We start from the raw sequence: 15518 nt of genomic DNA, 5'->3' as shown, positions 1-15518 counted from the left end.
TATATATATATATATATATATTTCAAATTCTCAACCTAAATCACAAAGACTGATTTAAAGCATTTGCTTTAATCAAAACTTTGCTGATGATAAGTTACAAAACTAGATGGGTTTATATTTTAAGATATGCATTTATCTTTTGAGTAGAAAGTAGCTTTTTTTAACTGATTCCAAAGAATCTAGGGAAGTTTAAAATCATGGTCAGAACTGTAGATATTTGTGTTGACATAAACACTGCTTTTCAAATCACTAGCAATAATAGAAGGATATTTATTACTATAGTGCTTTACACTCTTTGTGTCGTAGACTGAACTTGAATGTGCAAATGCCTTATTAAGATGTGGTGCGGACACATCCCTGTTGTTCTGCTATGCACGTTTTAGCCGAGTCTCTGTCGGTCTTCCAGTTCAGTTTTCCTGCTCGTTCGCTATTAATCATTTGTAGATTCGATCCTATTTATGTAACTTTTGTACGCAGGATTGTATGTACACATTCCCCTGGAAATTCTATTTATAGCAAGGTTGTTTTAAAGAGCCTGAGATGATGAACAAGCACAAAACACAAAAACAAAAAAAAGCACAATAATCTAAACAGAACATTTTCATCAACATGGCATCTCTGCACAGATAATGATGGAGTTTAGTTTTTGATGTTCTAAAAAGAAACAATCCAACCACAAGACAACTTTTTTTAATTGATCTGACCATGTCTGATAGATGTTTTACCAGGATATTCCTCACTGCCAAATCCACTATAAAATAAAAAAAATAATGAAGCTTAAAATGTTGTCAAGATATAACATGATACAAGATAAAACTTGTGTTTATCTGATGGACTGGAACATTTGTTTAAAATTCTGAAAATCTTTAACATTTGTTTGATTGTTAAAAAAAATCATGGACAACTGACACAAACCTAGAAGTTGAAACAAACAAAAAAATAAATAAATAAAAAATGCCTCTCAGGAGGATGGACCCAGATAAGTTTTAAGTCCCACTGCTACACAGAAATGGATCATTTCGTAGTTACAAATAGGCCTTGTTCGATACAAATGCTGAGGTTTCCATTGAAACGCCGTTGGAATTGAACAAATTCAGCAAATATTTTTGGAAAATATATCTATAATCATAAAGAAAAGTTTAACGTGTGTTAAACCATATAATTGCGTAAAATTACCAGTTGAAAATTACCGGTCCTTAACCTCAGCGTTTGTATTGAAACATGACCTGGCAGCGGATTCTGATGTTATCAGTCCATTAAATGGACGTTATTAGCGGTTATCAGTCCCATAGAATGGCTTCAGACTGTCCCGACAGTGCCCTCTAGTGGGGTAATATATCAATGACATTGAATGTTTAAATAACCAAAACATTTTTTAATTATTTTTTTGTCCGGGGTGGGGTTTGGGGGGCGTGGTTTTCTCGCTGTCTTCTTGCTGCCCGTACCTGGTCTCAATCCTGGGTCTCCCACTCTCTGGTCCGGCGCTCCACCCATTGCCCTACATTGGGCCTGCAACAATGGTCTACTTTATCGAAGCCCATGACCATTTTCTCTAAAATTAACCTTACTGTCTTTTATGCCTCATATTAACCAGATTGCACAAAAAACCTTAGTGGCTTTATGCCTCATACTAATCAGCCAGTTCTGACATTATCAGTCCATTCTATGGGACGAAGAACCCTCTAGGAGTCACAGTCGGGACTTTCTGAAGCCATTCTATGGGCCTGCTAATGACTAATAACGTCCATTTAATGGATGATAACATCCGAAGCGGGTGGACCTGGCCGCTTCGTGCACTTGTAACTACAAAATGATCTTTTAATGAGGAAGTTTCCTGAATAAAAGTTAAAAATACCTCTGATACCTTTTTTTAAGCTCTTGACCCTGCTGCTTTATGTTCCAATATGAGTACTTTCCACAGAGTTTAGCTGTATTTAATTATTTGATGCTTCAAAAAGGTTTCTTGAAACCGTGATTGTGTACAGTTGTGTAGGTGGAACCCCACACACCTGGTCCACAAACCCTGTTTTTAAATATACAACAGAGCACTGCCAGTGGAACGGATATTTTCGCTCCATTTATTTTTACAACTGAAGTAAAAAGACACATCGTCCATCTTTACTTACAGATTACTGTATGATATGATCCAATATAGCGGGGTATCCGTTTGATTCTTACCTGTGGTGACCCACGCAAGCAGAGCTGTTAAATTTCAGAATACACAGTAATATACTAGTTTTTTGTTTTTAAAGAACTTTTCACATATTTTCTAAGTTGGTTATTTTATACCACCTTCAGTGACATTTCATGTTCAGGGTCTTTTTACATGTTTTTGTTTTTTTCTAATATATGAAATGTATCATGTCAAGGAATATAAGGAGAATGATTTTGTACGAAACGCTTGTTCAAACACTGGAAAGATCTCTGTAAACTGAAATGTGGTGTAAATTTAGCCTTAAGAAGAAAAATTATAATAATCACAGCTTATTTTTGCCGGTTGTATTTGGTTTGTGACATGCACATGTGCTATTTTACGAGACAGGCAGATCTTTTGGAGATGCACAATCAGCTGTATATTTCTGCACATTGCTGCAATAGTTGTCGCATGTTTGTGAGTTAGCTCCGTGCCGCTTGGTCGAATCTCTGAAAAACCGCACAGCCTCCGATTAGTAAAACAATGCAATGGTTGAAGTTGTGCCTGTAAATCATCCTGCCTTGAAAATGTGATATTTTTATGAAGTGGGTTAAGGTGGTGTTGAAGTATTGACCTTTTTTTATTTAAGTGCCTTATAGTTGCTTCTGTTGTCATGGTGATGTACAAGTACTGATGTAATATTTTGTTAGAGGTGTTTGGTGCTTCATAGATTAACAGCAGGTGCCGAGGTCCTGTAAATATCAACAGGATCTACTAGTCTGAGACAGCACCACAGACTTAAGAACCATCAGAAATGGTTTGTAATAAAAGCACCCCAAAGTGTTCAATGTTAAGAGATTCAATATTTTTTACATAATTAGTCAAATAGTTTAGTAGATAATTTCATTTCCTCAATAATTACATAGTAATTTTCATGTATGCAGGTATTGAATACTTTTGTCTTCCAAAAGCCTCAAGCTTTACCAGCCAGGAAACGTAGCCTCCTATGACTCGACACCGCCAAAGTTAATGTGACCCAAGAGTCTTCTCTACATGACAAACTGATAGGATTCACTCAGTCTGCAAAGCAAGCAAATGATCAGGGGGAAAAAAACACACAAATTATTGATTAAAATATTGTCACTGAGGAAAATGCAGAACTATGGAAAGAAAGACAGAAAAAAAGAGGAAAAAATATGGCGAGTCTTATTTGAAAACTAGCTCCTAACGCAGGGTTATTCAGCTGGCGGCCCACGGTCCACATCCAGCCCGCAGGTGACTTCCGTCCAGCCTGCCAATAAGGCCCCCCAAAAGAAGAAGAAAAAAAACTTTTTTTTTCAAATTCTAAAATAGATTTTCATTAGTTTTATATGTATGATTTAATGTAACAAAATAAACACATTTAAAAGGTAAAAGATAATACTTGTTCTTTTACATAATTCAGTGTTTCCCCAACCATAACACCCCAAGTTTGATAGTTTGATAGCCCTGACTTAACACTTCCTCGGGCACCATAGGTCAGGGCTTTTCAACTGGCAGCCTGTGGGCCACATCTGGCCAGTGAGGTTTTTTTTTTAAATTTAATATGTAAATACTGTAGATTTGAAATCAGTTTTAAATGTATGAATCAGTGCAGCAAATTTAAAAGGTAAAAAAATAAAAACTACCTGTTCTTTGGCATAATGCAGTGTTTCCCCTATTATCAAGCAACACTTCAGCTTCACGATCCCAGATTTCCAGCCCCTGCCATTATTGGGCAACGCCCCCCACCCCTGTGATATCTGGCCCCTGAGCCTGTTGGCTTTGAGTAACTGTGGCCCCCTGAGCAATTTACTTGAATAGCCCTGCTATAGGCCATTTACTTATGGTTTGCTCATTTCAAATTAGCACCAAATTCTTATAAAACTGACAAACATTCGTCCCAAAAAATCCCTTGTTCTATACTTTTTTGCTAAATCTTAGCAGCCGTAGCATTCTACACTACATTAGCTTGTTAATTTTAGGGAGCATGCTAATGTGCTTAGCCCAAAATCAGTTTGGCCTCACAGCACTTTTAGATGATCTATATGATTTATTACTGAACACTTTGGAACTCCACATTGTGTTGTGTATTTTGTTTCTACCAACAACTGTACTAAATATTTGAAATTGTTTTGAGACTAGTATGAATGTAGTTCACAGTTGCCAAAATGTGTGCCAAAAAGTAAAGACAGATTTATATAAACATGTAAATTACAGGGTTTGAACTACTGATAGTGTCTTAACAGCCTCATGGTGATGTATTGTAAAGTAGTTAAAACAACAACAAAACAGTTCCAAATGTTCATGCTTTCTTTGTTTTTTTCTGTCACATGCCACATTTCATCAAGTTCACTCCACCCACTGATTAAAAGCAATACAGCTAACAGCCAGTTAGCTAAGTAGTACTGGGATCAGATGGTATTTGAGCCATTCTAGTAAAAGCACACTAATACAAACCCCAGAGCAGGGAAATCCAATATGGTAACCTTGAAATGTGACTGGGTATAGTGGCAGTACATGTTTAGGCCATCACTTCTCCAGTTGTCTCAGCACACTATGGATAAACCACTAATGGAAGAACTGTGTTTGCTCAGTTTTTGATCTTGAGTGCAAAATTAAATTCCTGTGGTTGATTCAATGTTACTACAGCTTTTTTTTTAATTTATTATTGTATTTTTTAAAGAAATGAAGGTTGCAATAGTTACTGTACCCACTGTCTGTCAAATTGCTGAACTCATGCTCAGAGTCACTGGTACTCCATGTTGAAACTATCTTGCAAGAAATATTAAAGATTTATTTGAGCATTTCGTAGAGCGTGTATGTTTTTSTCCTGTAAAAATCCCTTAAGATGCAAAGTAAAGAATTAGTGTTTGTAACTGTTGTTTCTGTGCAAAGAATTGTCTACATTTACATCACTAAAAGGTAGATTTTAAATCAGTTTTAAGTTTATGATTAAATGCAGCAAATTTAGGAGGTAAAAGAAAAATACAATACAGTACTAGACTTGTACTATAATACTAGACCTGTATTATAGTACCAGACCTGCACTATAATTCCAGACCTCTACTATAATACTGTACCTATACTCTAATACTGGACCTGCACTATAATACTGGACCTATACTATAATCCTAGACCTGTACTATAATATTAGACCTGTACTATAATATTAGATCTGTACTATAATATTAGATCTGTACTATAATACTAGACCTATACTATAATACTAGACCTATACTATAATACTAGACCTGTACTATAATACTGGACCTATACTATGATACTAGACCTGCACTATAATACTGGACCTGTACTATAATACTGGACCTATACTGTAATACAAGACCTGTACTATAATACTGGACCTATACTGTAATACAAGACCTGTACTATAATACTGGACCTATACTATGATACTAGACCTGTACTATAATACTGGACCTATACTATGATACTAGACCTGTAATACTGGACCTATATTATAATACAAGACCTGTACTATAATATTAGACCCATACTACAGTACTAGACCTGTACTATAATTCCAGACCTGTACTATAATTCCAGACCTGTACTATAATTCTAGACCTGTACTATAATATCAGACCCATACTACAGTACTAGACCTTTACTATAATACTAGACCTGTACTATAATACTGGACATATACTTTAGTACTAGACATGTACTATAATACTGGACCTATACTATAATACTAGACCTGTACTATAGTACTGGACCTGTACTATAATACAAGACCTGTACTATAATACAAGACCTGTATATAATACTAGACCCATATTATATTAGACCCATATGACAGTACTAGATCTGTACTATAATTCCAGACCTGTACAATAACATTAGACCCATACTACAGTACTAGACCTGTACTATAATTCCAGACCTATACTATGATTCTAGACCTGTACTATAATGCTGGACCTGTACTATAATACTAGACCTGTATTATAATACTAGACCCATATTATAATATTAGACCCATACTACAGTACTAGATCTGTACTATAATTCCAGACCTGTTCTATAATATTAGACCTATACTATAATAATAATTCTGAACCTGTAATATAATTCTGGACCTGTACTAGACCTGTACCATAATACAAGACCTGTACTATAATATTAGGCCCATACTACAGTACTAGAACTGTACCATATTAGACTTGTGCTGCAATACTAGATCTGTTCTACAACACTAGACATATACTACAATACCAGACCTTTACTAAAATACTAGACTTGTACAACAATACTAGACCTGTACTATAATATTAGACCACAGTGTGACAATCTGAAATTTTATTTATTCCATATATTCTAACTTTGTTTATGTAGCTGCGATCATTGTTGCACATGGACACGGCAGAGTTATCTCAATGACCCATTTTCACACATGTTCAGGTCACACTGGCACCAGTCACCCTCAAACTGGACCATTGTGCCAAGTAAAGATGGTGGTATCCACCAAAGAGTCCACATTTTTAAAGATAAAACATTTCCCTYACAGTATCTTTAGGCTGGATACAAAGGAATTACGTCAGACTGCTTTAGTGACACAATATAAAATAAGCACTTTTCTCTAAAGACATTTATTAGATTAACAATAGTTTATATTGTCAGAACTGTTTTATTTACATTATGTTTTTAAATTCTTTTTAAAGTTCAAGTAAGTTTGGTAGTTTTTGGTTGTATTTCTTCGTTACCACATGAAGAAAGCTCTTCAGTCCATATTTGGTGGGCTTGGCAAAGCACTGTGTCTTCTATTGTGTCGTGGAAGATTTCTACAAATCAAGAACATGTCACTGAAACACAAACATGTTGTTGCTTTGAGCAGCTATCAGCAGTCTGCAGCAGTCACACAAAGCCTTCCAGCTGATGGGTTTACCTGCACGCCCCAGTCCTATCGGGAGAGGCATCCTCAGCGAGCCCGCCGAGTGCTTCAGACGCTCCTGGAGAGACCTCTGCACCAGGCTCAGGGTGCAGTCCTGGTGCCACACGGGCAGCTCCAGACCCCTCATGCACTGGATGATGCGCTCTTTCTCCTCTGCGGTCAGAAGCTCCTTCTGGTGGGMCACGTACACCATGAAGGACATGTCGATGTTGACGGCCTCCCCATGAAGCAGTGYGGGTAAAACTCTCTGTTTGGGCCAGAAGAAAGGTGGTGACAAGGATTAGCTGCTCTTATCTCAACACATTGTTCATGATGTGTGTAGCCCATTGAGGCCACTTTAAGGTGGGAACTGTTCTTTGACCATTTCCAACTCAGGGCTGATGAGGTGCCCAAAATCCACCAGCCGGTCCAGATCATCCTCCCACAGGTTGGGCGCCAGCTCCTCCAGCATGGTTTCTATAGCGATGCGGATGGACGCCATAGCGCTGTCTTCCTGCTCAGAGCCACTGCTGGTGGTCCCACAGGGTTGCAGCTTGGTGTGCAACAACTTCCTGCCATCAGCCTCCAGCAGCTGAAACAGGCCACGATGCTTCATCAGGGCCATCTGAAACCATTAGATTAACATAATTTATATTCTGTAACGAAATTAAAATGTGCTTGGAGCACATGTAAAAACAAGTGCAGTTAGCCAAAGTGACGCACACAAAAACAACAAATTACATCAACTGTTCAAAAGACAAAAACGTCTAAAAACATGAAAAGACAAATGGAACCCAGAAAACCAACTCTCATGCTGTATTAAAACACAGTGAGTACAAATGTGTTTAAGAAGATATTTCAAAACACCAAAAGTTGAAGCCTTGTCTGATATGAAGGACCTGATCACCATATTTTACTGGAGTAATTACATTTTTCAGCCATGTTTTTTACTTTCACTCCTTACATTTTCATGGAGTTATCTGTATTTTCTGCTCCTTACATAAAAAATGCAAAAATAATTTATTTTSTATTTCACTTTGGCTTGTTTTGTTAAAAAAAATAGTTAAAAACAAAATCCGAAAAAAAAGCGCCTCCTGGATAGAGGGTCTTTAATTGTGGTTGGATGAGAAATATAAATATTCTGACAGCCTATTTGTTTGTACTCGATCCATCGCACCTGTACATGACACACATCAGGTCACACTCCAACAGGACATATTAGATGTATGTAGTCTTTGTACGTAAGATGAACATGGCAGAGATGCTATAGCTGCAGCTGAAACAGGTAGCCTCATTGGTAACATTTTAATATAGTTTTACAGTTTAGTTCAGTGATTCCCCACCAGGGGTACGTGTACAGGTGGTACGTGGAAAAATTTCCCAGGTGTGTAAAATAAAAAATAAAAATTGGACAGAAATTTGTAGGGCCCTATGATTTCCACAAAGCGGAAAATGCAGACGGAATCATGGAATTAACACAAATCCAGTATAAATGTGGGATCTCATGGAATTTGCTCATTATGGGCGAGTTTCTGTTGTATTCTGGACGTTGTTGCTTCCTTCACCTGCCAATACCTGTTTATTTATTTAGTTACTTATTCACTTTCAAGCCAACATTTTTATGTTTGTTTAATTTGAGTTATAAAGAATAAAATGCCTGAGAATGAAATGTTCGAGGGGGTTAAATAAATAATTTTCATTCAATAATCGGTTGTAGGATATTATATTTTTGGATAATCATCATTATGATTGACTGAAGTGGTACTAGTGGTATGAAAAAATCAGGGGATACACAAGTCTAAAAAGGTTGGGAACCACTGGTTTAGTCATTACAGTATAGTCCTTTAGAAACTTTTTGCTTTGTTTTTTTTTTTTTCAAGAGTTCATCTCCCAAATGTTATTTTTGAAATTCTAATCACTCCCTAACAGTACATGCAATACTGAAGTACTTAAGCAATTTTAGGTTGGAATACTTTTACTTTCACTTAAGTATCACTTTGAGACACGTCATACGAGGCTGAGCATGCCTATTCAAAGATTTTTAGGTCGTCAATAAAACTTTGAAATCAATCCTAAAACAAATAGGAAGCTTATGGAAGGAAACCAGCAGAGGCCTGGCTAACACCAGCCCACAGAGACTTACAGAAATTACTTTCAGATGGGAGATAATAAAAGTTTGAATCACCCATTCAAGGTCATTGAAATATAAAAATGATTTCACTTTTGATAAATGTCTTGGTTTTATAAAGTTACATTTTTACTACAGAACCCAAAAAAAATGGGCCCAAGAACGGATCCTTGGGGAACTCCACACGAGTTGCACATTTGACCACAATAAACTTGAAAACAAATAATGTAAAATTCTGCTGTTGTGGTCATGTTCAGTTCAGTTCTCCCCCATGTGCTTTGAGGGGGAAAATAGCAAAGCGGAAGTTTTGAGTAAAGAGAGACTTTGTTTTTTAAGGGATTAAAACAACATACTAAACAGACAATAAACCCAAAACCATGAGAAGTATAGGGGGATGCTTATGGTTTTTGTTCATTCAAATTACTTGAAGCTGTCCACAGGGACTTATAATGAGACAAAAAAACAGCATTGTAATACAGTTGAACAGAAGGGATTAGCTCAGTTGAGTAAACATGCGCATTTGTACAAACATGCAACAAGTGGATTGTTTTCACAGCAACGTATTAAAGATTTACAACAGGATGCTCTGGTTTACATCAGCAACAAGCAGAACCCAGAGACAAACCCGCTTTAATATAAGCTTTATTTCAAAGTGGATGCAACAAACTGAGGTCATTTCATGTCATCATGTTAGAGTTTTAAACTAAGACCATCTTTTGTTGAGAAAATATGGAGTTCATTAACTTTGGTCGAACGTTAAAAATAACTTTTTGCAGTCTTGAGCAACGTCACAAGGTTTCTTCAGTGATAGTGTCGAGGATGACTCTCAGCTACTACCATACCAAATTTGAGCTGTGTCAAAATAAATGTGGCAGCCATTGTTGTGGTTTCTAATGTTGATTAGCTGTGGCAACCATCTTGGATTGGGGTTACTCCAAGTTGTGTCATCCAATAATTTCTCTCTGAGACTTTCATTAAAATCCTCCACGTACACACACAATTGCCTGCCTTCTGCTTTTTGGTAGCAGGCACAAAAAATGTTCTGTTAAATTATTTGTCAAGCTGCTTTAGTTGTGATTTACTTGTCTTTCAGTAGCATAAAACCCCTTCTGAAGAAGAGGAGGAAGACTAGCAATCTACATGCAAGAAAACTCAGCGGGCGATCATGCAACGAAAAGCACCTTTAACATCTCTGCCAGCCCGTTAGAGATCTGCCGTTGCGGGAGAGTCTGGAAGAATGAGCGGTCTAAGAATGATGCCACCGGCGGGACGTAACCCCCCAGCTTGTTCTTCCCTCCGGCGAAGTTGACCCCCGTTTTGGCCCCCACGCTGGCATCAACGTACGACAGCAAAGTGGTCGGCACCCGAATGTAAGGAGTCCGCCGGCGATAGAGCGACGCCGCCAGACCGACCACGTCCAGACAGACCCCTCCTCCGATTGCGATGATGGGCTCAGTGCGTCTGTCGAGGCCAAACTTGTGGACTTCCTCCAAGATTTTGGTCACTAACTCCAAACTCTTGTTCTCCTCGGTGGTGGGCAGAGGGAGAATCTTGGAAACGACTCCTCTGGACTCAAAGTACCGAGCCACCTTGGAGCCGTAGAGCTGATGTACGTTTTCATCGATGACAATGAAACGCTTTACAGGTTTGGTGTCAGTTCTTACGGTATTTTGAAGTTCTTCCTCTCCTAGGTGACCCCAGAGCAGGGTATCACTGCTGGGGTCCAGTAGGTCTTTGCATTGAATGACTCGGTATGTGAACACGATGGGGCTGACAACGGTCCAGGTAGCTCCTTGTTTGGACTTGTTCTCATAGCTGAAGGTAATTTGTGGTAAAAGAACAAAAACAAATGAAAAATAAAAATGTATTTGGTATTTAGATCTGAAATACAAACCTGCTATAATCTTGTACATTGAGAATGAGATATATTTACTTTTTATTTGAGGGTCCGGAAGACCGTTGTGGCTTTTAGCTGCTGTACAAGACACTAGTATGTTGTTGTGTTAAAGGCACCAAACTGAACCCAGCTACTGACCATGCAGGAAAAGAAAGGGGGGATATAACTGTATAAAAACAAACATTTAAAAAATTACTTTCAAATAAAGCCCCTTTTTAATGGAAGCCCATTTACGACACTTTGATAAAAAAAAATTCTAAATGATGGAATACTTTAAGTCAGAGTTATTCAAATAAATTGCTAAGGGGGAGCCACAGTAACTCAAAGCCAACTGCTCAGGATATCAGGGGTCAGGGAGTCTTGCCCAGAAATGACAGGGAAAACAATGTATTATGTAAAAGAACAAGTATTATTATCTTTTACCATTTAAACTTGTTTCATTTTATTTTATTATTTAACATTATTTAATCAGGCAAGTCCCACTGAGATCTCAGATCTCTTTTTCAAGGGAGGCCTGGGCCTGAAGGCAACCTATTGTACATGTTTTTAGGGGTGGAGGAAACCAGAGTACCCAGAGAAAACCCACACAAGCACGAGGAAAACATGCAAACTCCACAGAGAAAGACCCCAGGTCCGAACTGGGGATCGAACCCAAGACCTTCTTGCTGTGAGGCGTCGGTGCTAACCACTGAGCCATCGTGCCACCACTGAACTTTAAATTTAAAACTGATTTTAAGTATATTTTTTTTTATCTTAAATCAAGTAAAAGAAAGCACATTTTTTTTATTCTGGTTGAATGGGAGTCACCCGTGGCCTGATGTGGCCCACAAGCCACCAGTTGAATAGCCCTGCTATAGCCTGTCATAAACTTGAGGTACTGTAAACTTATTAGGCACTTTATCAAGCCCCACGGGGACGCCAAAGCGCTTTACACTACAGGCTTTCACCCATTCATACACGCATTTACACATTGATGGTGGTAAGCTACATTGTAGCCACAGCTGCTCTGGGGCACACTGACAGCTGGGGTAAGGTGTCTTACCCAAGGACACAACGATAGACTGCTGGAATGGGGGGACAACTCTCCTAACCACTCCTGAAAAATCTTTTTTCCTTTTTGGCATATTTCAAATATTTTAAAGGACAAAAAGAAATGTTTAAAAGTGAACAAAAAGTTGAAATAATAATTAATAAAAATAATTGACGCAGACAATCGTTTCCTGAATGACCCACCAGCACACATACTTTACAATTAGTGTTTCATTTTCTGTGGTTAAAAAAAAAGAAAATATGTTGTTTAACATTTTAATTTGTAACCTTTTCTTGCCTTCTCCCTCCCGTAGGTCTAATAATCGAATTAGTGACCCACCACCACCACTTATACTGTGCTGGTAGACAAAATATTTGAACACATATACACTCTACACTCAAAAAACAGATGTGTTGAATTTACTTAAATGCAAAATAGCTTTCACATTTTCTTTGAAAATAAATGTAAAAATGACTTCACATTTACTCAGTTCAGCTGAGTGGAAAATGTTGACACAACTTGGTTAAGTAAATCCAGCAATCTGTYTTTTTAGTGTACTTCAAATAATGTAACCAAATCCTTGTTTTACATTGGTCCATAAACTTTTACAGTTTCTGAATTTCTTCTGTAAAATAATGTAATAAAAAAGATAAATGTATACATAGTCAGTTGTTTGTTTTATTATATTTTACGTTTGGTAAAACATTATGTTATAAATGAATCCAAAAGAAATAAAGAAAAAGATAATAGAGTCAAAAAGTTTTTATCTCTCCAAGACTCATATGAGAACTGCTATAAGTTCTGTCTCCCAAACATGATGTACCCATGAGATTATTTTAGATAAATTTACTTCTGAGATTAAACAAAAGTGTGCAAAAAAAAAAAAGGAACACTGAAACTATTTTGGATGTTCATACTGTGCAGCTGAGGGAAGTTCTTTAAATATCTCCTCCAGCTTAGCTGAACATGTTTCACACAGAGTCACTGAGGCCTGAAATAGAAAGTTATTCGTCCCCATGCTCTGTCCATGAAACAGACAGAACCAGTTTCTGGATGTTTGAGGACCATGGAGGCCGATTTTAAAGTGAAACTCTTAGAAAGCATCTCATTGTGCTGCGGTAGGAATTTTATTTGTAGAACCAGACTGACAATAGACAATATTACTGCTTTGAATCTTTCCTTACCATCACAATTTCAAAACAAGTATTACATGACATACTCACATTTTAGCACCTGACACCTTTCCTCCTGGGACTCGGCACGACTCGGATCGACTCCATGCTCCCTTCTCCTGAACCAGACAGAACTCGGTCTGATGTGAACTCTTGATATTTGAAATCATGTTGTCTGAGCCGCCGRCAGCCGAGCTGTGTCAGGCCTGAATGAAGCGACTTCCAGGATGTCAGTGAAGTAAACATGATCTGAGCTCAGCCTGCTGTCCTGCTGACTGGACATGAGTCTGTTCTGCCTTCAGTCACATGCTGTTCCAGCTGCAGGTGAACACGCAGCCGAAGGCCAACAAGTGACAGCGTGTACAATTATTCAGCATTTTTGCCTAAAAGAAACAATTGAACCTGCTGCCAGAAGAAGAAAAGCAATTCTATTTTTTCCTTGGGTCTGCGTGTGTTAGCAAAATATCTCATGAACTACTCGATATTGTTAATGAACTGTGGTAGAATTTTGTTGTTTTATTGAAGTCATTTCAAATCCTGAGCACTTCTTCAAAGAAGTCTGTACGGACTTGGATGACCTAACAGAGACAGTGTCAACATACAGTATATCACCTTTTGTCCAGATATGGTCATTCCACTAAAGTTTCCTTTTTTCTGAACAACAAACCATGGATCTCTAAATCCGTTAAAAACATCATTAATCATCGCAATATTTGTTTCCAACAAGGGGACACTACCAAGTACAGAGAACTACAGAAACAAGTCAAGAAAGAATGCTTAATGTAGCTACAAAGACAGAGTAGCTCCTTTGTGCTGGTCACTCCCACCCAGCATGGGAGGGGGATAAAATCCATGGTGGGTATGAAATCTGGGAAATGTTCAATATCCTCTGGCAAAATGTCGGATTATGAGTTCTCAAATGATCTAAATACCTTTAAAACCTTTTTAATGTTCATGATTTTACTTCAGAGCAATCCCATTTTAAAGATGCAACAGCAGGAATAAATTCTGTCCAGGTGGATGAGGGCACGGTCCAGAAACTTTTCCGTGGTCTGAAGGAGGGGAAAAGTCCGGGTCCTGATGGTATTGGCGGCCACTTACTTGAGAGCTGTGCGGAGCAGTTATCTGATATTTTTTGTTATATTTTCAGATACTCCCTCTACCTCTATAAGGTCCGACGTTTATGGAAAGAGTCCATCATTGTCCCAATCCCTAAAAACAGAGCTCCTAAACAGCTGAATGACTACAGGCCTGTAGCCCTTACATCCTTAGTTATGAAGTCACTTAAGAGGGCTGTCTTAATTACTTTCTCAACTACTGTTAAAACCAGCTTGGACCCACTGCAATTTGCCTACAAGCCCTGCAAAGGGGTGGATGACGCTGTATGCACTTTCCTGAACTTGGTTCTTTCACACCTTGAGGCAGCGAATACTTTTGCACGTCTTGTTTTTATTGATTTTTCCTTCTGATTTTATCTGCATACAGCCACATACTCTAGCAGACAGGTTAAAAAGTACACATAAAATTGAATCAGGTCTCATAAACAGCACCGAGGAGAAGCTTTACCTGCTTATTTACCAAACTGGAACATTTAGTCTCTGAACGTTTGTTGTCAATAAAAGCATGAGGCTGTTTTATGTTGACCGCGATGCAGAGCGAAAGGTTTGCTGCTTGGAGCATTCTTTCATTACAGAAACATGAGTAGAGAAGAAAAAGTGAAGGAATATGTCCATCGTGGAGGTATACAGGACAGCAGGAGTGAGTCCCAGTCTTTTAACTGTGTGAGCTGCTGCAGCAGCGGCAGCGCTAACCAGACCAGGCAAACGTCTGGATTTACAGTACATATTGGAAAAATAGTGAAAAATAAGGGCTGATTTTGCAAAAAATAAAATATTTACTCTGTATTAATGAAAATAATATTTAGACTATATAAGCMTGAGGTGCCCAAAATGGGGGCCACGGGCCAAAATTGGCCCGCCGAGCCAATTTATTTGGTCCACCAGCAGTTGTCCTGGTTACTAGATTGTAATTATGTTAAGATTACATATAAAGTACAACTAACTAAAAGAGACATTTAGATTAGATTTAAGCCCATTTATAGATTTGCACACCTTATAAGACCACATACAGTTGTTTGCAAAAGTATTCATACCCCTTGAACTTTTCCATATTTTGTCACATTACAACCACAAACATAAATATATTTCATTGTAATTATGTTAATATTAATTACAAAATACAA

The 15518-nt window shown here is 37.9% G+C and overlaps 1 protein-coding gene across 1 annotated transcript; it reads right to left on the bottom strand.

Moving 5' to 3' along the window:
* Positions 1 to 6752: 6752 nt before the first annotated feature.
* LOC106519294 (2-epi-5-epi-valiolone synthase) lies at positions 6753 to 13530 on the bottom strand. Its single transcript, XM_014010889.1, has 5 exons — positions 13328 to 13530; positions 10359 to 10992; positions 7432 to 7674; positions 7065 to 7317; positions 6753 to 6960 (listed from the first exon to the last, which is right to left on the bottom strand). The coding sequence occupies exons 1-5, from the start codon at positions 13444 to 13446 to the stop codon at positions 6842 to 6844; spliced, it is 1368 nt and encodes a 455-aa protein (XP_013866343.1). The 5' UTR covers positions 13447 to 13530; the 3' UTR covers positions 6753 to 6841.
* Between the last annotated feature and the right edge of the window lie 1988 nt (positions 13531 to 15518).

The sequence above is a fragment of the Austrofundulus limnaeus genome, unplaced genomic scaffold, assembly GCF_001266775.1.
Source record: "Austrofundulus limnaeus strain Quisiro unplaced genomic scaffold, Austrofundulus_limnaeus-1.0 Scaffold75, whole genome shotgun sequence".
NCBI classification, from domain to species: domain Eukaryota; kingdom Metazoa; phylum Chordata; class Actinopteri; order Cyprinodontiformes; family Rivulidae; genus Austrofundulus; species Austrofundulus limnaeus.
This window is presented reverse-complemented; position numbering and strand designations above follow the sequence as displayed.